The sequence below is a fragment of the Miscanthus floridulus genome, chromosome 9 (assembly GCF_019320115.1).
Source record: "Miscanthus floridulus cultivar M001 chromosome 9, ASM1932011v1, whole genome shotgun sequence".
Taxonomy (NCBI): domain Eukaryota; kingdom Viridiplantae; phylum Streptophyta; class Magnoliopsida; order Poales; family Poaceae; genus Miscanthus; species Miscanthus floridulus.
This window is the reverse complement of record NC_089588.1, coordinates 116,801,219-116,824,410: the sequence shown is the minus strand read 5'-3', so window position 1 is coordinate 116,824,410 and position 23,192 is coordinate 116,801,219. Positions and strand designations below refer to the sequence as shown.

Genomic DNA, 23,192 nt, shown 5'->3' with positions numbered 1-23,192 from the left:
GTTGTTGGAAGGTGCACCACCCCCGCGGCCGCCCCTGGTGGCGATGTTGGCAGAAGAGTGGGAGCCATCGTCGTGGATTTCACGCCTTTGTTCATGGCTCACCAACTGAGCCTGGAGCTCCTGAAGGGAGATCGGTTCGACATGGTTGGCAACACCGGTCACCACCAAATCAAATTCCTCCCCCAGACCCATGAGGATGTAGGAGGCGATCTCATCATCGTCGAGCTTCTTGCCGGCCGAGGCCATGTCATCGGCCAGGCCCTTCATCTTGGTGAAGAACTCGGCCACAGTGGAGGAGCCCTTGATCGCCGTGGAGAGCGCCATCCTCGTCATCATGAGGCGCGCTCGGGACTGAGAGGCTTGCAGCCCCTGAATGGCAGCCCACAAGGAGGCCGCGGTGGTCGAAGAGGCGACCTGAGAGAAGACGTCCTTGGATAAGGAGGAGAAGAGGTAGGCTCGGACTTGGCTGTCCTTGGCGAACCACTTCTCATATTCCGGATTGACCGCCGGCTCAGGCGTCTTGCCATCTGCACCAGCGGCGGTGTCCTCCTCCAAGAACTCAGGCGGAGGCTTGGCGGTGGACTTAGTGAAGCTCCAGAGTTGGGCACCTGGAGGGTGGCCGTGACTTGCGCAAGCCACATGTTGTAGTTCCCACGGGTGAGCTTTTGCGTCACCGGGGGGAGAAACCCGAAGGAGAAAGAAGCGGCTGCGGCGTCGGAGGAAGCCGCCATGAGGATCGATGAAAAAAAAACCTAATCCGCTGGGATATGTGAGGCGTCTGATACCATGTAAAGAGAAGTGGGAGAACCAGATAACCCCTTGGGCTGCTCCTGGTTGTGTGTTATAGGCACGGGAAAAACCCCCATGGTGGCAAGTACACAAATCTCAGGATTACAACAGATCTCATGCCTATCTATTCTAACTACCATATACAACCGAGTCAATCCACATTACACGGGTTACATAGGTTCAATGAACCTGGAACATGACTACTATTAACAGGGTGCATTAACAGGATTGCCTCTAAAATCCATTTTCTAATGTGGGCGTGGTTTTTGAGCGCCGAAATGATCTCTAGAGACAGTGTGATAAAATTGTCACCTATGAAGTTAGAAGTCATTATCAAGTGAAGTAGTTTTGTTTCGCACAGGAAAATAGTGAGATGGCACTTTTCTATTTAACACATTTAAAAACTATAACCTTTTCATATGAGCTCATAAGGAGAGAGTATATTTATATGAATTTTGTAGATCTCAAGGCCATATATAATTTGAAAGTCGCCAGCTTTTCATTTGAGGCAGACCATCCTGGTGCCAATAATCAATGCTTTTTACCTGCAACTCTTTGCTATACTCGCTCAGACGAAAACACCTAGAAAGAACGGGCGCATGCCGCAACAACCATTAGGGACGCGTGTTGACAGTGGTTTACCAGCGAATCAATAATGTTCGTCGCAGTTGCGAGGAAGGAGGCGTACACCTCAATAGACCCGCCTGCTAGCTGTACGCGATCATAAAAAGATGTAGCCGTGTTGCCAGCCACGTGAATACACCCAGCAATAATGTCATTCTCTCCTACATACCAGCGGTTGTAAGCGTGTCCACTATCACATTTTATACCTCAAAACCCTTCTAATAAAGTACACCGGAAAGGATGCGAGTACCTTGTGAAGCGAGGCCAAAGCACATGGTAATGGACTCATGGCTGCTGTGGCCGACAAAGATCCACACTTAACTGTAAAAAAAAAATGCAGTGCTAAGCTTCCTTTATCGAAAAAAAGCTGTAAAGCTACATGCGCGCACATGACTACAGATCAGATCAGATCCTTGCAGTGCCAAGGAGAAAACAATACGGACCGTCAGTGAATAGGTGAGAGTGAGAGACCAGCAAGCCCTGGTGCTTTTTAACATACAGAAGAGCATTAATCCACAGCAACAAACCTTGAGAGCAAAGCAAGCCAGCAGAACCCTTGAGTGATTCAACTTGAGAGATCCCCACCATGGCTGTGGTCTTGGGGGCGATGGGCAAGCTCGCCCCCAAGTTACTACAGCTGCTCCAATCTGAATACGAGCTGCAGAAGAACGTGAAGAGGAAGGTGGAGTTCGTCACTCGGGAGCTGGAGAGCATCGAGGCCGCCCTCCACAAGGTGGCGGCAGTGCCGTGGGATCAGCTCGATGAGCAGGTCAAGGTATGGGCTCGCCAAGTTAGGGATGCATCTTATGACATGGAGGATGTCCTCGACACCTTCCTCCTGCATGTCGAGGGTGGCGAGCCTGTAAACCATGGCTGGCTCAAACGTGCAATGAAGAAGATGAGTGGCCTGGTTGGCAAGTTCAAGGCTCGTCGCGACATCACTAGTGCCATTGATGGCATCGAGAAGCAGCTTCAGGAGGTCGCCGACAGCCGTGACAGGTACAAAATTGTTGATATTGTGGCCAATCCTGCACCTGCAACAACTGTTGATCCTCGCCTTTCAGCTTATTACACAAAAGCATCTCAGCTCGTTGGCATCGATGAGCCAAGGGATAAACTCATTGAGATGCTGTCCATACGTGAGGGTGACAGGTCCAGCAATGAGATGAAAATTATCTCTATTGTTGGGTTTGGAGGATTGGGCAAGACCACTCTTGCCAAGGCAGTATATGACAAGGTTTATCATCAATTTGATTGTGGTGCTTTTGTTCCAGTGGGCCGTAATCCTGACCCAAAGAAAGTCCTGAGGGACATTCTAATTGATCTCATTAATGGTGAGGACGAGAAACCCTTCTTTGATCAGTATAATGGAAGGAACACCGTTCCTGATCTGATGCCACTGGATGAATGGCAGCTCATCATTAAACTTCGTAAATTCATCAAAGGAAAAAGGTACACATTACCTACCCAATGCTATTGAAAAATTTTATGCACTATAATTGATCAGTGCTTTTAGTCTGATACTTTAAGACTACTTAAAGAGGCATGCATCATTCGGGTCTCTATACATGTTGCAGGTTATTTTACTGATTATCAGCTTTCGCATCTATCATGTGCCTAGCTACTTCCATGCCTTTCGATGATATAGGGGATAGACGATCTTTTGGATAATTATTAACTGTTATAAAAACGGTTTGTGTAGGCCCATTTTATTTTTGTGGTGGTCCACTAAGGGCCTCCAGCTATACTGTGTATGTATCAATTTTCAGAAGGGGTAGAAACTGAATTTTCATAGGTCTGTCTCTACTGTATATATCGTGAGTTTAATAACCTGCTCTATTTTTGTTCTACTTAATAGTTTCTTAAAAAACGATTTTCTAAAGAAGGCCACCTAAGCCAATTGCCTTTCAAACTCTATCTTAAGTGGTAGTCGCATCAGGTGGCCCACCTCTGAAAATCAAATTTGTTGTAGTAACCAATGTCAGTTTTTACAAGAAACTTGTGATGTTTCAAAGTAAGTCCAGAGCAATGAATTTACCGTCGAGCTAACAAATTTGCTATTAGACCACTCCCTTCGTTTGTCAGTCAAACACTGTTTGATGAATAATTTCTGTTCTGATCAAGAGTAAAAATTTATCCAATAACCAACTGCATTATGCACAGTAGAGTGATCTGTGAGGTACATACCTGCCCCCTCTACAACTATTTGTCTATAATTACAAGACTGAAGAAGGGCACATGAGGCTATTCCTTCAAAATTTCCTTGTTTATCCACACACGACATAATGGAGTGGAGGGGATTCCAACATAAGTTTGTCATCCTCCTCTTCATCTAGCACAGTTTGACTAAGAGGTTCTCAACCATCCTCCGCTTGCAACCACGATAAGTTTTAACAATATTGCATGGTACTCCCTTTGCTTACTAAGAGGTAATACCCCAAACAAATATGAGCCCTTGATTTTTTAGGTTTTTTAATTAACTAATTTATTAATTAACCTGGTAAATGAAAAAAACTATTGTCAAATACTGGATACAGAAGCAATAGGGTGCGACCAATTGTATGGCGAGCGATAGGATGCAGATGGAAGAGAGCGCGAGGTCGGCACGGAGCGACCGAACAGACCACCAAGCCCATGTGGCCATGACTTTTCATGTATGTTTTTATAACATGTTTCATGTACGTTGGACATATTTCTCAAAAAAATGTACATTGGACATGTAGGCAAAGTTGGCACATACACAAAGTTTCACGTTTGCATCAATATATCACGTTATGCTATAAACAGAGGCATCAATAGATAATATAAAGTTGAACACCCAATTATGGCATATCTAATGTTGCAAAAAAATAAAAAGATTTACCGCATCTAATAAATCATGTATACATCAATTAGATCAAAAAAGAAATGAAATAGCAGAGCTGGACACTATGGTTGACACATCCAAGTAGTATTAGATTGCATCTTAAGAATAGGTTGAGTATTATTGTATATGGACTCCTGGATAGATCAGTACTCCATGGTAATATTTGATATGAAATGTTCGATTTAAGTATCCCTTAATTTGGTCTACCATATTGACTACTGGAAACCGGCACTTTGCCGAGTGCCTGCGGCACTCGGCAAAGCCTGAAATACACTCGGCAAAGCCTTTGCCGAGTGCCGGAAAAGCACTCGGCAAAGATTTACACTCGGCAAAATGAAAATGCGAAAAAACCCAAAAATAATAGAAACATTTTTTTTCGGGGGAGGCCGCCACACGCCAGCGCCCGTCCGTCCAACGCCACCGGCCATCGAAGTCGCTGCATTTTTTGCGCAAAATTCACGGCTAACGCGGCCGGTGGGACTCGAACTCACGACCTCTCCATCGCGTGTCTACTGCTCTACCACTGCACTACACTGTCACTTGTGTCTAGATTCCGTTACCTATCCTCATATATTATACTAAACCGAGAGTAAATTGCTTGTTTGAGGCCCTAAACGAATTCAAATTAAAAAGTGGTCAACTACAAAGTTTCATAACTTTTCGAGATCTACAATTTTTATTTAGGAAGTTTTTCCATCCGAGGTTGTTTGAAAAATTCGAATTTCAAATTTGAGAGATTCAAACGTAGTTTTGCATGATAAGATGATTTCAAATCAAAAAGTTGCCAACTACATAGTTTCATAACTTTTGGAGATCTACAATTTTCATTTAGGAAGTTTTTCCATCCGAGGTCTTTTGAAAAATTCAAATTTTCAAATTTTCAAATTCAAACGTCGTTTTTGCATGACAAGATGATTTCAAATCAAAATGTTGCCAACTACAAAATTTCATAACTTCTCAAGATCTACAAAGTTTATTTTGGTCATTTGTTCATCCGACATAGTGGTAGTAACATTATTCACAAATCTTATATATCTCTCTTCTACTTTCATGAAACTAATATGAGACTTATGAGAGAGATGTAGATTTTATGAACAACGTTATTGTCGCTTTGTCAAATGAAGAAATGACCAAAATAAACTTTGTAGATCTTGAGAAGTTATACAACTTTGTAGTTGAAAAGTTTTTCATTTAAATTCATTTAGGGCCTCAAAAATTGCTTTGAAAAAATGATTTGCCGAGGGCCAAAAAAATGCACACGACAAAATGCCTCTTTGCCGAGTGCCAAAAAAGGCACTCGGCAAAGACGCATTTTGCCGAGTGCCAAAAAATGGCACTCGGCAAAATACATCTTTGCCGAGTGCTAGAAAAAAGGCACTCGGCAAACGGCAAAGACGCATTTTGCCGAGTGCCAAAAAATGGCACTCGGCAAAATATATCTTTGCCGAGTGCCAGAAAAAAGGCACTCGGCAAAGACACATTTTGCCGAGTGCCGAAAAATGGCACTCGGCAAAATACATCTTTGCCGAGTGCCGAAAAAAAAACACTCGGCAAAGCCATCTTTGCCGAGTGCCGAAAAAAACACTCGGCAAAGCCGTCTTTGCCGAGTGCCCGATAAAATACACTCGGCAAAGCTTCCGGCACTCGGCAAAGTGCCGGTTTCCAGTAGTGATTAGTTGTGTTTAATATTAAATATTTGGATTCATCATTTGATCTCGGCTATCAACGATAGAGATATTTTTTTGTTGAGATTATAAAAGTTGTATTTGGGATTAACCAAGACTCTTGAATGACTATAACAATCAATGGTATAGATCATACCTTGTTTTATAAGTTATACTAGAATCATGGTCATGCGTTGCAACAAAAAAAAATAATACCATGATTACCAAGACTTCATTAGGTTTGTAGCTAAATTAAACTGGTAGAAAATAAAAAGTGAATTTATTATACCTCTACAAGTGCACGGATGGCAAGGTTCATGGTCTTTTTGCCAGAGGTCTGCTTTTAGTTCTCCAGGAATTCATGCATAGAGTTGGAGTTCCATCTTGTGGCGTTGGCCTTCTTTGCAGAGGAGGTATAATGTAGACGGATTGATGCTGGTTTGTCCGAGTAGGGGTTGAACTGCACCACCGGATGATATAAGCACACGGACAGGGGTGCATGAGCACTGGGGAGACAATGACGTGGATCGGGACTCCATATTGGACGCATGAGCATGGTAGAGGATGATGTTATGGTCTTTTTAGGTATAGAAGATTTGGTATGACACCTATGAACCAATGCAAATTGCCGTAACATGTTCTGAAAATCAAAAGGAGTAATTTTTTCTTTTTTTCCGTTTAATGTGTTAATATCTAGGCCATCCTAGAAAAAGTCGTGACTTCTTTTTTAAGACATGTTATTCTTGATTTTGGTAGCATCTCAGGATCAAAGCATTCATTTAAAACATAATGCTTTGCCAATCAAGCAATGGTTTTTTACATACTTGTATATTTTTTTAGTATTACATGCAGCAATACGGCGGGTGCCTTATGCAAATTGTCATATATTGGTAGCTATTATACATGGTACGATGTAATAGTGTGCTCAACAATTGGGATAAATATGATGGACACCATTCAGTTATTTTGCTTTTATTGATTCATGGCTCTTGCCCTTTCATGTACAGGTACTGCATCGTTATCGATGATATATGGGATGAAAAAACATGGGAAGTAATTAGAAATGCTTTCGGGGACAGTAATCCTAGAAGTAGAATAATTGCAACCACTCGCAATTCTAAAGTCTCTGAAGAAATTGGCAAAGTTTATAGAATGGAAAAGCTTCCAGAAAGCCAGTCAAGAAAACTATTATATACAAGAACATTTGGCGCAGAAGAAAAATGGCCAGGGAACAATGATGAATTGGCTGTGGTATCTCAAAAAATACTGCATAGATGTGATGGTGTACCACTAGCTATTATTACAATAGGCAGTTTGTTGGCTGGGAAACAAATAGAGGAGTGGTCCAATGTGTATGACTCAGTTGGTTTTGGCCATGGAGATGACCCACAAGTTAACAATATGAAGAAGATATTATCTTTCAGCTACTACGATCTACCCTGTCATCTAAGGACATGCATGTTGTATCTAACTGTGTATCCAGAAGATTCTAGTATCAACAATGATGACTTAATTTACAGGTGGATAGCTGAAGGTCTAGTCCAGACAGAAGAAGGAAAAGAGCCTTTTAAGGTAGGAGAAACCTACTTCCTTGAGCTCATAAATAGAGGCATGATCCAACCAGTGGAGCTCTATGGTATTTTAAATGGTTGTCGTGTCCATGACATGGTACTTCATATGATTCGTAATCTGTCCAGGGATGAAAACTTTTTTGCTGTGCAGGATAGTAAGCAATGGTCACAAGGAAGTGATGTCCGTCGACTAGCCTTGCACCGGGCAGAACATATTGAAGTTAATGATAGAGACGTGCCAAAACTGAGATCATTTAATGCCATATGGTGCGTTACAGACAACATCCCCCCTGTTTCGAGATTTAAATTGCTGCGTGTGTTGTTTCTAGAGGGTTGTCGTCCTCTGGAAGGTCATCTTGATACAGAGTATCTGGGGAAGTTACTTCATCTGAGGTACCTTGCACTAGTGGATACACCTATCCGTCAGCTCTCTAAAAAAATAGGGCATCTTAAGTTTCTGCAGACACTGGACTTGACTAGAACTGGGGTAGAAGAACTACCGACGAGTACGAAGCAGCTTACAAAATTAATGTGCCTACGTGCTGATGACAAGACGAGAGTGCCGGATTGGATCTGCGAGCTGACATCCTTAGCAGAGCTGTCGATCCAGGGTGCTGATGGAGACAGGTGCTTAATCAAGGAGTTGGGCAAGCTAAGAAACCTCAGGACGCTCTGCATAGGAATAACTCTGCAGGACGAAGGAGAGGTGCGGGGATTTCTAGAGGCCCTGAGTAATCTGGAAAAGATAGAAGCTATATCAGTCCAGACGTCGAAACCTTTTGACTGCAAGGACGCTGTCATGCAACCGAGTTTTGTCCTACATTGCAATAATCTCCGTGTACTGCTGTTATTCCCGTTGGTATTCTCAAAGCTGCCCAAGTGGATTAACCCTCAAGCTCTTCCCAAGCTCTGCAGGTTGACTCTGAAATTGTCTATACTGTATCAGCAGGATGTGGAAATCCTTGGCAAGTTTCAGAACCTCTGTTCTCTCGGTCTACAGGTCTCTGGTTTCTCGTCAAAAATTAGTATTGTTGGTGGTGGAAGATTCCAGAATTTGAGGTACTTCGGAGTGGCCGGACTGTGCCCACTAGAATTTGTACGGGGAGCTGTGCCAAGGCTTGAAGACATATGGTTGCTCATCCCTGTGCGTAGAATATTTAACACTAGCTATGACCTCGGTCTCAAATTTGGATTGGGAAACATCTCTGCGCTCCAGGCAGTGGAAGCTGTATTGGACTGTGCCTGTTGCCTCCCTAGGGAGGTGGAGGAAGTGGAGGCTGAGTTGAGGCACACAGTCAGCATCCACCCCAACCGTCCAACCCTTCAAATCACTAGAACACGTGAAGACGAAATGGTGACCTCCTCAGATTCAGTGGTGGAACGACAAAAAAAGAGGGTCCGTACCAGCTGCACTGTCTACTTATAACATTATTTGGTTTTATCATTACTGTATACACCTACTTATGCAATCCGAAATGATCAACAGGAGCGCAGACTAGGGTCACAAATTGCTCATCTGAAGACTGTTCATAACGCAATGATCCAGGAGGTGCTCGAGATGGGCGACATCAAAATTGACTTGAATCCCAGTGATGCAAAAAATAAGGTACACTCATGAGATCATCATCAAGTATCAGTTGTACGACCTTTCAGATTTGAATATCTTTTCTTCATCAGCCGTAGTTACCTTTCTTGTCCAGATAGTTAATAATTCATTATTGCTACGTTCGATCTCATTCCAGCTGAAGATATCAAAATGACATTATTGCAACTTATAACATTATTTATTATAATGTTAAATCTGCTGTCTAGTGTCGATTTTATTATAAATACATAGTTGTCGCGCAGCTCTTAATTGTCAATCTCTGCCTACCGGCTAAAATTAACAGCAGGCACAGAGACTCGATGAAAGAATTTATCATCAGATAGTACTTCATAACTCAATCCATCATGAGGCAGTCGAGATGGGCGAGCAGATAACCAACTTGAATCTCAGTGATGATTCAAGGAAAAATAACTAATTCGTCCTATTAAATGTTTAATCGATCTCACAGCCAAATATCAATTCAAGCTTGGCACGTCCATTTTGGTGCCTTTTATTCTTGCTAGCTTGCTTTAATTCTCTCTATATACCATTCTGTTATGAACGACGTATAAGAATATGAAGTAAAGAATCAAGCCACAGAGGAGACACACGATTTAACGTGGAAAACCCCTCCGATGTGAAGGGGAAAAACCACGGGCACCAGCCAGCAACAATCTCACTATCTCAAGAGTTTTGGGTTACACGCCTATGGCGGCTTACAAGAGAATCAAGTCTCCACGAAACCCTAGCAAGGGTGTATATACCGGCCCAAGCCTACGGCGACGGGCCTCCGCTTCGCTCCGTCAGAAGCCTGGCCTATATCCTGGAGTGAATTTGGAACAACTCCAACAAACTCCACCTTGAGACAAATTCATCTTGTATCATAAATCAACCCTTCATCCTGAACATAACAAAGATAGAAAACCACTGGTGCCAACAATAGTCTCTTGGACTATCCAATTAAACCAACTAAGCTTGAGCACAGCTCAAACTTAGCAATAGGAACAGGTTTTGTCATCATATCAGCAGGATTATCATGAGTATTAATCTTGCATACCTTCAGCTTACCTTCTTCAATCACATCACGCACAAAATGATACTTGATATCTATGTGTTTAGTTCTCTCATGGAACATCTGATCTTTAGTGAGGTAAATTGCACTTTGACTGTCACAGTGCAAACTTATGCAAGATTCAACTCCACAAAGCTCAGCGTACAAACCTTTCAGCCAAATTAATTCTTTGCACGCTTCACAAATAGCCATATATTCTGCTTCAGTAGTAGACAAAGCAACAACTGACTGTAAAGTAGCCCTCCAACTCACAGCACAACTGCCAACAGTAAACACATAACCTGTAAGTGATCTTCGCCTGTCCAGATCAGCAGCATAATCAGAATCCACATAGCCAATAAGACCCTTATCAGTTCTTCCAAACTTTAAACAGAAATCTGCTGTGCCTCTGAGGTACCTGAAAATCCACTGAACTGCCCTCCAATGTTCTTTGCCAGGATTAGACATATATCTACTAACAAGACTCATAGCATATGACAAATCTGGACGAGAGCAAATCATGGCATACATCAAAGACCCAATAGCACTAGAATAAGGAACCCTTGACATGTATTCAATCTCTGCATCTGTACTAGGACACTGAGCAGCTGACAACTTAAAGTGAGGTGCAATAGGGGTACTAACAACCTTAGCATTTTGCATGTTGAAACGCTGAAGAACTTTCTTGATATAATTTTGTTGACTAAGAAATAGCAAACCAGATTTTCTGTCTCTACTAATTTCCATACCAAGAATTTTCTTAGCACTACCAAGATCTTTCATATCAAAACCACTACTCAATAGCTTCTTTAACTTAGTGATTTCAATCTTACTCTTGGCAGCAATCAGCATATCATCAACATATAACAGCAAATATATAGGTGATCCATTAACATGCTTGATGTAAACACAGCTATCATACTTAGATCTTTTAAAACTGTGTGCTAACATAAATGAATCAAACCTCTTGTTCCACTGATGAGGGGACTGTTTCAAACCATACAAGGATCTCTTCAACTTGCACACATATTTTTCCTTGCTAGGCACTATGAACCCTTCTGGTTGGTCCATGTATATGTCCTCCTCAAGCTCTCCATGCAAAAACGCAGTCTTCACATCTAACTGCTCAAGCTCAAGATCATGTGAAGCAACAATACTAAGGAAAGTACGAATTGAACTATGTTTTACCACTGGAGAGAACACATCATTGTAGTCAACACCCGGAATTTAACTGTAGCCTTTAGCAACTAACCTTGCCTTATACTTTGGAGGCTCGCTTGGAGATAAACCCTCCTTTCTCTTGAAGATCCATTTACAGCTGATGGTCTTCTTATTCTTAGGCAAAGGTACAATCTCCCATGTACTGTTCTTCTCAAGAGACTGCATCTCCTCATGCATAGCAGAAATCCAATTCTCAGTATCACCACAACGAATAGCTTCTTTATAGGTTGCTGGCTCATGAACATTCTCCACCTATTCAGCACAACTCAAAGCATAGTAAGACAAATTACACTCTTCAATAAGACGCTTAGGAGGTGCAATTGTCCTTTTTGACTTGCGTTGAGCAATAGGTAAATCCTCCTCTAACTGCAAAATAGGAGGAGTTTGCTGAACATCATCATGAGCATCATCCTCAGCAACATCATTATCATGGTCACCATGCTCATCAACAGGCTCCACCTGCACACCTGTATCATCATCAACATGCTCCACCTGCATGCGCATACGCTGCAGCTCTTTTTTTGGAACATGATCTGAGGGCAAACTGTCAGTAAACATCACAGATTCATTGAAAACAACACTCCTGCTCATAAAAGTCTTTCCTGTTTCAGGATTCCACAATTTATAGCCTTTGACTCCCGAACTATAACCAAGGAAAAGACACTTAACAGCTCTAGGCTCTAATTTTCCATTATCAACATGAGCATAAGCAGTGCATCCAAAAACTTTCAACTGTGAATAATCAACAGGCGTACCAGACCATACCTCAATGGGAGTTCTTTTATTTAGTGGAATAGAAGGCGACCTGTTTATCAAGTAACAGGCAGTATTAGCAGCTTCAGCCCAAAAATGCTTGCTCATCCTGGCATTAGACAGCATGCAACGGGCCTTGGACATGATGGTTCTGTTCATGCGTTCAGCCACACCATTCTGTTGTGGAGTATGGGGTATGGTGTGATGCCTAACAATGCCTTCCGATCTACAATAATCATTAAATTCACGCGAACAAAATTCTCCACCATTATCAGTACGAAGCAATTTTACCTTCCTTTCAGTTTGCCTTTCTATGATTACTTTCCAGTCCTTAAAAGCAGCAAAAGTATCATCTTTCTGTTTTAGAAAATAAGGCCAAACCCTTCTAGAGTAATCATCAATAATTGTAAGCATGTAACGAGCACCACCAAGTGAGGACTTACGGGAAGGACCCCATAAATCAGCATGAACATAATCAAGAGTACCTTTAGTGGTGTGAACAGAAGTGTTGAAATGTACCCTTTTATGCTTCCCGAAAATACAATGCTCACAAAACTTTATTTTACTCGAAGTGCAGCCATCCAGCAGGTTTCTCTTCATCAATTCTGCCATACCATGGTGACTCATATGTCCCAAACGCATATGCCAAAGGTTAGTTTTACTAGGTTCATCATTAGTAACAGCAGCAACAGCGGAATCAGAACCAGGTAAAGTACACCCTCTAAGGACATATAACTTTACAGAATTAAGATCACCTTTCAAGCAAACAAGAGAACCTTTTGATACCTTCAGAACGCCATCTGAACCGGAATATTTGTAACCTTCTGCATCAAGCGTGCTCAATGAGATAAGATTTCTGGACATCCCTGGTATATACCTGACGTTTTTCAGCGTGCGTGTCATGCCATCATCAGTCTTGATCTGAACTGATCCAATCCCCACAATGTCACACGGGTTATCATCTCCCATCCGCACAACATCCCCTTTCTGCACAGGCTTATACGAGCTAGACCAATTTCTGTTAGTGCAAATATGAAATGAACATGCGGAATCGAGAATCCATTCATCATGACCAGCAACACAACCAGCAAATACTACCAGACAATCTCCAGAATCATCATCAGACGCAGCAACAGCAACAGAGACCTTACCAGCCAACTTGTTTTTCCTCTTCTCCTTATTCTGTACTTTTCTACAATCCTCAACATTATGATTTGTCAGCTTGCAATAAACACAGAACTTTTTATTACCATGCGGCTTGGACTTTGAACGGCCTCTCCTTTCGTAGTTCTTTCTACCATCATTGCCATCATTGGAGGATCTGTTTTCAGTTCTGCCTCTCACATGCAAAGCATCGCCCTTGGAGGACGACGTCCCGTCATTCTGCACCATGCCTCTCATCTTCTCCCTAGACTGGAGAGCCTCATAAACTTCCTTTAGGGTTAGTTCATCATGGCTCAAAAGTATGGTGTCACAAAAATTTGCATACGAATTTGGCAAAGAACATAGCAGCAAAAGACCTAAGTCCTCATCATCATACTTCACCTCCATCGACACTAGGTTGGCGACGATCTTCTTGAATTCAGCGATGTGGCTCATCACTGAATCCTCCTCCTTCATCTTCAGGGTGAACAGCTTCATCTTCATCTGCATCTTACTGGTTAGATCCTTGGACATACAGATCGATTCGAGTTTCAACCATAGTTCTGCAGCAGTTTTCTCTTTCAGACACTCCTGCAAAATATCATTATGAAGATGCAACTGAATTAGGGCGAGCGCCTTCTGATCCTTGCGGATCTCTTCTGGAGTCCACTCGGCCTTCCTCTTTCCGAAACTATCCAGCGCCTCATCATAGTCATGAGTCTGCGCCAGAATCCCCCGCATCTTGACTTGCCATAGCGAGAACCGCGTGTCGTAGTTCAGCAGCGGAAGATCGAACTTCATCGACGTCGTCATGAACCCTAACAGCAACCAAAGCTCCGGTACCACTTGTTATGAACGACGTATAAGAATATGAAGTAAAGAATCAAGCCACAGAGGAGACACACGATTTAACGTGGAAAACCCCTCTGATGTGAAGGGGAAAAACCACGGGCACCAGCCAGCAACAATCTCACTATCTCAAGAGTTTTGGGTTACACGCCTATGGCGGCTTACAAGAGAATCAAGTCTCCACGAATCAAGTCTCCGGCGACGGGCCTCCGCTTCGCTCCGTCAGAAGCCTGGCCTATATCCTGGAGTGAATTTGGAACAACTCCAACAAACTCCACCTTGAGACAAATTCATCTTGTATCATAAATCAACCCTTCATCCTGAACATAACAAAGATAGAAAACCACTGGTGCCAACAATAGTCTCTTGGACTATCCAATTAAACCAACTAAGCTTGAGCACAGCTCAAACTTAGCAATAGGAACAGGTTTTGTCATCATATCAGCAGGATTATCATGAGTATTAATCTTGCATACCTTCAGCTTACCTTCTTCAATCACATCACGCACAAAATGATACTTGATATCTATGTGTTTAGTTCTCTCATGGAACATCTGATCTTTAGTGAGGTAAATTGCACTTTGACTGTCACAGTGCAAACTTATGCAAGATTCAACTCCACAAAGCTCAGCGTACAAACCTTTCAGCCAAATTAATTCTTTGCACGCTTCACAAATAGCCATATATTCTGCTTCAGTAGTAGACAAAGCAACAACTGACTGTAAAGTAGCCCTCCAACTCACAGCACAACTGTCAACAGTAAACACATAACCTGTAAGTGATCTTCGCCTGTCCAGATCAGCAGCATAATCAGAATCCACATAGCCAATAAGACCCTTATCAGTTCTTCCAAACTTTAAACAGGAATCTGCTGTGCCTCTGAGGTACCTGAAAATCCACTGAACTGCCCTCCAATGTTCTTTGCCAGGATTAGACATATATCTACTAACAAGACTCATAGCATATGACAAATCTGGACGAGAGCAAACCATGGCATACATCAAAGACCCAATAGCACTAGAATAAGGAACCCTTGACATGTATTCAATCTCTGCATCTGTACTAGGACACTGAGCAGCTGACAACTTAAAGTGAGGTGCAATAGGGGTACTAACAACCTTAGCATTTTGCATGTTGAAACGCTGAAGAACTTTCTTGATATAATTTTGTTGACTAAGAAATAGCAAACCAGATTTTCTGTCTCTACTAATTTCCATACCAAGAATTTTCTTAGCACTACCAAGATCTTTCATATCAAAACCACTACTCAATAGCTTCTTTAACTTAGTGATTTCAATCTTACTCTTGGCAGCAATCAGCATATCATCAACATATAACAGCAAATATATAGGTGATCCATTAACATGCTTGATGTAAACACAGCTATCATACTTAGATCTTTTAAAACTGTGTGCTAACATAAATGAATCAAACCTCTTGTTCCCCGGCCCAAGCCTCTGGCGACGGGCCTCCGCTTCGCTCCGTCAGAAGCCTGGCCTATATCCTGGAGTGAATTTGAAACAACTCCAACACATTCAGCCCGTCCCTGCACGCCCGGCCCTTGAAGTACTACTTCGTCCATTCTTTTCTCATGGCATTTTAGACTAGTCCTAATGGGGTTTCAATCTATGTAAATAAAGTGCCATATGGACAAAAAAGGCATCACGGCATTAGAGTTATGGAGAGAGAATGATGGAAGATGCTAGTTTCATCAAGATTGGGCGTTGAGAATGTTGCATTGCATCCTACTGTCTAGTAGGGTGCATCACAATTCAATGCTATGTCCATCCTGTGAAACGACAAAAATACTCAATGTCTTGTAGGTGGTGTTTTTATTCATCTACTGAAAACAGTAAAAGTGATGTGCCACTGTTAGTAACAACAACAAAATGGAACTTTTTACTGGTGTTCGCCGAGGTAGATAATTTTCATCCGTAATAAATAATGTTTTGTGTTTCCTATGAGAATTTTGTTTACACGAGGACCACTACACTAATAAATGAGTTTTGTAGAGACAAGGATGTCCACTGGTGTCACCCATATATATACTCTTTCCAAAAAAGAGTGTTATGGGTTCTGTGTACGTTAAAGATTCTTAAGTTTGGCTAGATTTATAGAAAATATTAGCAACATTTGTATCTAAAAATAAGCTTATTAGAAAAATATATTCAAGAATTAATCTAATGATATTTATTATATACCATAAACATTAATAATTAATTATACATATTAGGTCAAAGTTAAAAATGTTTGACTTCCTATGAGACAAAGGGGGTATGTCATAATATATGTGATTCTATATTCTAATTAAGGACACCCGAAAGGGCAATTTAGCACGGACATGTTCCTTCTATAATGGCTTCGGCTCTGGCTTTTATGAAAAATATTTGGCAAAACGGTTTGGGAGAGTATATTTGAGAGGAGGAGCCGGTAGAAGCTAAAAGTTTTGGCATTGGCTCATAGTTCAAAAAATCTAGGACGGCGGTAGCAGTGAGGTGGTGGGCGGTGGGGTGGGATGCGTGGGGGTGGCTAGAGGGTTGGGTTGGTGGTGCGGCTGCCAATGGGGTTGGGGTGCTAGGTTATGATGGGAACAAAAAGGGATGAGTGTCGTATTGAGGGAGAGAGACAGAGGCAGAGTGGGGATGGGGTTGAGGCTTTGGGGGGGGGGGGGGGGGGGGGGGGCAGTCTTCAAAGGATTACTTATCGCACCGTTTTTTCATAGCAGGTTGCCAAGTAAAAGAAGCCCATCTCCAAAAATTGATTCTCGAAGGCTAGCCTCTAAAGTGTACCGCCTCCCTTACCATTTACACAGAGGGTCCATTGGTCCACCTTTTAAACTCAATATTCTGAAATGGGGTTATATTTTTAGCGTCTCCTAAAAAAAGCTGACATAAAAAAACCTTTGACAGAAATGGACTGACAAAAGTGCAATGTCTGAAAATAAAAGGCTCTCTCCTAAAATCATTTGTGTGTTGGTGCTTGCAACAGGTGCAAGGATTTCATCAGCTATTCTCCGAGACATATGACCGCGTGCAGCACAAGCTACTTCCCGTGCAAGAAGATACACCTATACATGATCGTGACCTCGCACATCACGCTCCTGTAATGCACGTCTTCACTTCAATCCACATATTGCAGCCTTATGTTTTGTACCCACCCAGTTTGTATTAATTGGAAATGCATTTTGTTCTCACAATAGGTGGAGGATATCAAGGCTATGGAACAGGCATTGGAGATACTCACCGTCCAATATCCACGACTCGCTGCAATGCTGGACGAACTGAGATATATGTTCAGCCTGCAGGTACGTCATACTCTGTACTCATGATACTACGTACATACATTGCGAATAATCCATGGTTGCCCAGTTTTAGCCTCTAACTTTATAAAACTGTTTGCACAGGGAGCTATGCCAATGCCTCATGTCTTGAACCTGAACATCCGTGTGTTTGACATTATGGTCGACAAGCTGGGTCTTGACCTAGGATTATTAGGAAAGATCTCATCACTGCAGGGAATCAAGGCTCACGTCATCTGTGACTTTTGCTTCCCAACGGAAGTGGAGGAAGTGGAGGCCGAGCTGAGGCAGGCAGTCGAGATCCACCACCCTAACAACCCTCCAACGCTTGAGATCATAAGATACGCTGAAGATAGAATGGTAAAGTCTGATTCAGATTCGCAGATGTTGTTGGAACGACAAAAATGCAAGGTATATGCCCCGCTATGCACTACTGTACTTAGTCAATCATCAGATTTTGTAGCCTTGGTCTCGATCCTAAATTTAAGCCTTGTACCGGCTGAAATTATTAACGACAGAGGACACGACTCGTCGACCAAGTTAATCATCAGATACACCTTCAAAACACACTGAACAATAAGGTAGTCGAGATTGTTGAGCAGAAAACTAATACGACTCTCCGGGATGCTGCAAAACATAAGGTACTCTCCACTTGATCCATAGGGTCATTGGTTCTGAGTCCATGCATTATGAATGGAAATAATCGTACCATCTAGTATCTATACACCTTTCTGACTTGGCTGCTCCTTAAATTTGTCTGCACGTGTCATATAGGTCCCCAAAATCATAAAATGTATCTTTAGGTCCCTAAAGTAAGTTCGGGTCTCATCCAAGTCCACACGGGTGCTTACCCGACCCGCTAGCTGATGTGCCATACTGACTCAGCACTTACATGGATCTCTACGGTTTTCGAAAAAACGTATTTTTTTATATGACCTCGGATGAAGATGATTATTTTATGAAAACTGTAGCCCTTGATGAGATTGATAACTGTCTAGTTTTGAGTTTTTTTAATTTAAGATCAATAAGATGCTAAAAAAATATTGTAAAGTTTTAGCAGCATATTAATCGTGTACAAAACTTGTCGCCAAAGAAAACTCATAACTTTCTTGTATGGTGTCAAATAAATACACTTTGTATATGAAAGTTACAGCTCTAGACGAGGTCTACATATTTATAGTTTGAATGCAGTCAGATAATTTATATGAAAATTGTTGCACTCGATTACATCTACATCTTTCGAGTATTGAGATTTTTTATAAATTTGTAGATCTCAATGAGACCAAGAATTTTTGTATGCAAAGTATTTTTATCGGACACCATTCGAAAAATATGATTTACATGTTTGGTACACGATTAACATGTTGCTGAGAAGTTTACATTAAAAGCATCTTTACCATCTCAAATAAAAACCCAAAACTAGAAAGTTACAGATCTCATGGAGGGCTACAATTGCCATATTAGAATTAGCTCCATCCAAGGTCGTATGAAAAAGGATACTCAGATCCATGTAAACGTTGAATCAGCATGCCACGTCAGCTATCGGGTCGTGTAAATACTCGTTTACTGGATGAGAGCTGAACTAACTTCAGGGCCCAAAAATGTATTTTGAGACTTTGGGAACCTATATGGCACTTACAGGTAACTTCAAGGAGCTTTGGTGAATTTCACTCTTTTTTTGTTGACCCTTATGGTTGTTGGCTACCTTGCTTGCAGGAGCAACGATTTCGTGAGCACTTCAATGCCATCAAAGACCGTGTGGCTCATGAACTACTTCGGGTGTATGAAAATATACCTAATCCTGACCTCAAAAGATTGGTAATGTGTTTCCCATTGCTATGATTATTATCTCGCATCATCTCCCACATTGTGCTGCTTCATTCATACTTTACGTTGGTTACTCATTATTTTTCGTTTGCACAAACTTAGTCTCTCATAATACAATGCCTTGAGTAGCCCACCCATGCAGTTGTATTTAACGGAAATGCTTTGCATGCTTCTGGAGACAGACGGAAGAAATTGAGGATACGGAACGAGCGCTCCAGATACTTACGGTTGAATATCCACGGCTGGCTGCAATGCTGGAGGAACTGATAACTGCACTCGGCCTGGAGGTTCTCATTTATATATATTAATTAAATGCCATTGGTTTCTGCTCGTCTCTTCTCAGCACCATATAATAATAAATATTGTTTCCAGGCAGAGGATGAGGATGAGGATGAGGTCACGGACGACAAGGAGGCCTCGGCAACCTCACTATCCGAGGAGGTGGTCTTTGCAGCCTCAGTGTCTGAAACAAATGGGGAGGAGGTCTCAGCAGCTTCACTTTCTGGCAGAGAAGAGGAGAAGAAGAGAAGGAGGAGGCCTTGGCAATCTCCCTATCCGACAGAAAAGAGGAGGATGAGGTAACCGAGGAGGTGGTCCCTGCAGTCTCGGTGTCTGAAACAAATGGAGAGGAGCCAATACACTTGTCGAATCAATAATCCATCGGTTTATATATATAATCAACGCCAGTGAGGTGACCATCCACAGCATGCTAATAATCTGTTTCAAGGAGAATTTCGCCTCGGCATGTGAGTCTTCATTTTAGTTGACTCAGGTGTGTTATGTCTTGGTGTGGGGCTACAGCATATATAATTCGTAACAACTCTTTTTTTAGTCGAGTAATAAAGTACGTAGACATATGCATCTGCGTGCCTTCCAAAACCCTGTAATAACGAGAAGATTTGTCTTCAAGTCGTTGCTGTGTGTGCTCTCAAAACCTTAAGATGCAGAACATGGTGTTAATAGTTATCTATTTTCGACACTTGTGAGGTATTTGCTTCCAGGATGTGCATAGTGTTCCTGCTGGAGTTCTCTCCTGCAGATTGTGTTGCACGAGAAGCACGTGTCGGATGATTCGTTTGCATGTTTTACTGACTGTATATGCGCCAAGCTGCCTAATTGTCTTATTTATTACTCCTAATTGTCTTTTACCATCACGTACCCTCGGACTCTGACGCGTAGTCGTAGGCCATAGCGACGCGGCCTGATGAGATTCGCGAGGTGTGGGCAGCCATCCTTGACATCATCGACGACTACCCTTACGTCGCCATGGACGTACAGCACCCCGGCGTACATGGTGCACCGCCCTCTCCGTCCGGAGCTGCTGAGCAAGTCGCTGGCCGAGTACAACTATGCCACGATGAAGGCCACCGTCGACTGAGCAAGTCGCAGGGCACGCAGCCGATGATTGACACGGACGACAGACGCCGTCCCTGCGCCTGGCAGTCAACTTCCGAGGGTTTGATCCTCGGATCGACGTCGCGGACGCAGACCGCATCGATTATGGATCTCCATTGGCTACCTGCTCAAGTTGCTCACCAACGGAACTACGGAAGCCTGCCTGACACGATTGTATATATGTTACTATTATACAATCTAGATTTTTGTTTTGATTGGTTTGGGTTGTCTGCTCACGCTAGTTACAGGACAGCCTCGCGTGTACGTGTGTGTGAGACTTGGAGTCCGGCCGAATCTATGACTTTGCCCATGTTACGTTTTGTGGCGGCAATCCGCGTTGCGTTGCGTGCAGTGTGCGGCTGCCGCCGTGCGCAGAGCCCCCGTTGGCATGCCACGGAATGGCTGGGCTCACGATTTCGTATTTCACCGAAATAAAATGACAACTGAAATCTCAGAAAAGTTAAGGCTGCTATATCGCAGTCAATGTTCTCTAGAAATCACGTATATTTTTTTTAGAGGCGGTTGCATAAAATGATTTGTACAGTCTGTTGATAACATCTCTCACCTCGAAAAATGGATTTCTAAACCCAGTTGATATTGTTGTCCACCTCTATAAAAATCAAATAAAAACAAAAAAGCACAGTGCATGTACGGCCACAGTGGCAGCACACCTGGGCTCCCTGAGGCAGCCATCCCCGTGCCCCAGCTGCTGCCCGCTGCCTGCGTTTGCGTGCGCCACGCCCGGCCGATCACCGCACCGCCACCGCACCCATGTCTCGGCAGCTATGACCACGCGCGGTCCATGCCCAATTGCCCATAAACGCCATGGACCCTGCCGCCTCGTGCCCTCGAGCTGTTGTGCCTGCGTGCGCTGCCGACATGTGCTGTTCGTGCCATGGATCACTACTACAGAATTGGACATCACTGCCGGCCTCATCACTATTGAATTTTAAGAAACCGACAGTGATAGTCCATCACTGCCGGTTTTTTGCTAAAACCGGCAGTAATAGGATCAACTGACACTGATATTCTGGTCTTCACTGTCGGTTCATATCACTGTCAGTTTTAGCCAAGAACCGACAATGATATTGGGTCATCACTGTCGGTTTTAGCCAAGAACCGACACTGATACTTTTGCTGTGGGTTCTGGCTTGAACCGACAGTGATATGCTGCAAAAAAAAAACTTCATAAGTTTCTCATATGATATACGATTAAGACGAACTTTATATCAAAGTTGTAGTACTCGATGAGATCTACAAGTTTGTAGTTTAAAATTTTTTAATTTAAGATCATTTGGATGTCCAAATATTTTCATTTGAAATCATCTATCTAACAAAAGTTACGTTTGATTCCTTAAATTAAAAATTTGAATTTTTCAAATGATCTTGGATGGAGAAACGCCCAAAATAAAAGTTGTAGATCTCGAAAAGTTATGCAACTTTGTAGTTGGTAACTTTTTCATTTGAAATCATTTACTAGTTCAAAATACTATTTGAAATTAAAATTTAAAATTATTAAAGAACTCTGATTTCTCTTTTTAATCTCTGGCTAAAATTTGTAACTAGTCTTTCTCCCTCATACTAACTTCAAATTTGATGATTTTTTTCCTAAAAAATTCTAAAAACATTCTCTATCAATTTATTGTATTCTTACCGCTATTATTTTATCCATCTTTTCATGTGACTGTGTTTTATCTATTTGAATTTTGAATTTCAAAAAATGACAACTTCAAACGTCGTTTTAGATCACTAAATGATTTCAGCTGAAAAAGTCATGAACATAGAAGTTGTAGATCTTATCAAGATCTACAATTTTTATTTTAGTCATTTCTTCGTCCGATAAAGTGGTAGTGATATTGTTCACAAAATTTACGTATCTCTCTTATAGTTTCATAAACTATAAGAGGGATGTTTTACATTTGTGAATAATGTTACTACCACTATGTCGGATAAATAAATAATCAAATGACCAAAATAAAGTTGTAGATCTCGGAAAGTTTTGAAACTCTGTAGTTGACAACTTTTTGATTTGAAATCATCTTGTCAATGAAAACTACGTTTGAATTTCTAAAATTTGAAATTCAAATTTTGTAAACGACCTAGGGTGGAGAAACTACCAAAATAAAAGTTGTATATCCGAAAAAGTTATGAAACTTTGTAGTTGACAACTTTTTGATTTGAAATCATCTTGTCAAGAAAAACTATGTTTGAATTTTCAAAAATTTAAAATTTGAATTTTTTAAATGTCCTTGAATGGATAAACAGCGTAAACGAAAGTTGTAGTTCTCAAAAAGTTATGAAACTTTGTAGTTGCTAACTTTTTGAGTTGAAATCATCTTGTCATGGAAAACTATGCTTGAATTTCTAAAATTTAAAATTCAAATTTTATAAATGACCTTGGATGGAGAAATTACCAAAATGAAAGTTCTAGATCTCAAAAAGTTATGAAACTTTGTCGTTGACAACTTTTTCATTTGAATTCATTGAGGGCCCCAAATACTCATTTCAAAATCAGATAAACATAAAATGGCTAGGACGAAAATCTCATTCAGACAC

The 23,192-nt window shown here is 41.8% G+C and overlaps 1 protein-coding gene across 6 annotated transcripts; it reads left to right on the top strand.

The window, feature by feature from the left end:
- Positions 1 to 1,779: 1,779 nt before the first annotated feature.
- LOC136482738 (disease resistance protein RGA5-like) lies at positions 1,780 to 20,184 on the top strand. Of its 6 annotated transcripts, none has more exons than XM_066479937.1 (11): positions 1,780 to 2,865; positions 6,951 to 7,515; positions 7,666 to 8,910; positions 9,001 to 9,120; positions 17,105 to 17,218; positions 17,316 to 17,420; positions 17,520 to 17,825; positions 17,933 to 18,055; positions 19,131 to 19,232; positions 19,424 to 19,528; positions 19,614 to 20,184. In XM_066479937.1, exons 1-11 carry the CDS (start codon positions 2,000 to 2,002, stop codon positions 19,821 to 19,823), a joined length of 3,861 nt encoding a protein of 1,286 aa, XP_066336034.1. In that variant the 5' UTR covers positions 1,780 to 1,999; the 3' UTR covers positions 19,824 to 20,184. The 6 variants fall into 6 exon arrangements, with proteins under 6 accessions (XP_066336034.1, XP_066336031.1, XP_066336030.1 ...); XM_066479934.1 differs by having other exon boundaries at positions 6,951 to 8,910; positions 19,614 to 19,724; positions 19,874 to 20,184; XM_066479938.1 differs by having other exon boundaries at positions 2,232 to 2,412; positions 2,478 to 2,865; positions 6,951 to 8,910.
- The last annotated feature ends 3,008 nt before the right edge of the window (positions 20,185 to 23,192 follow it).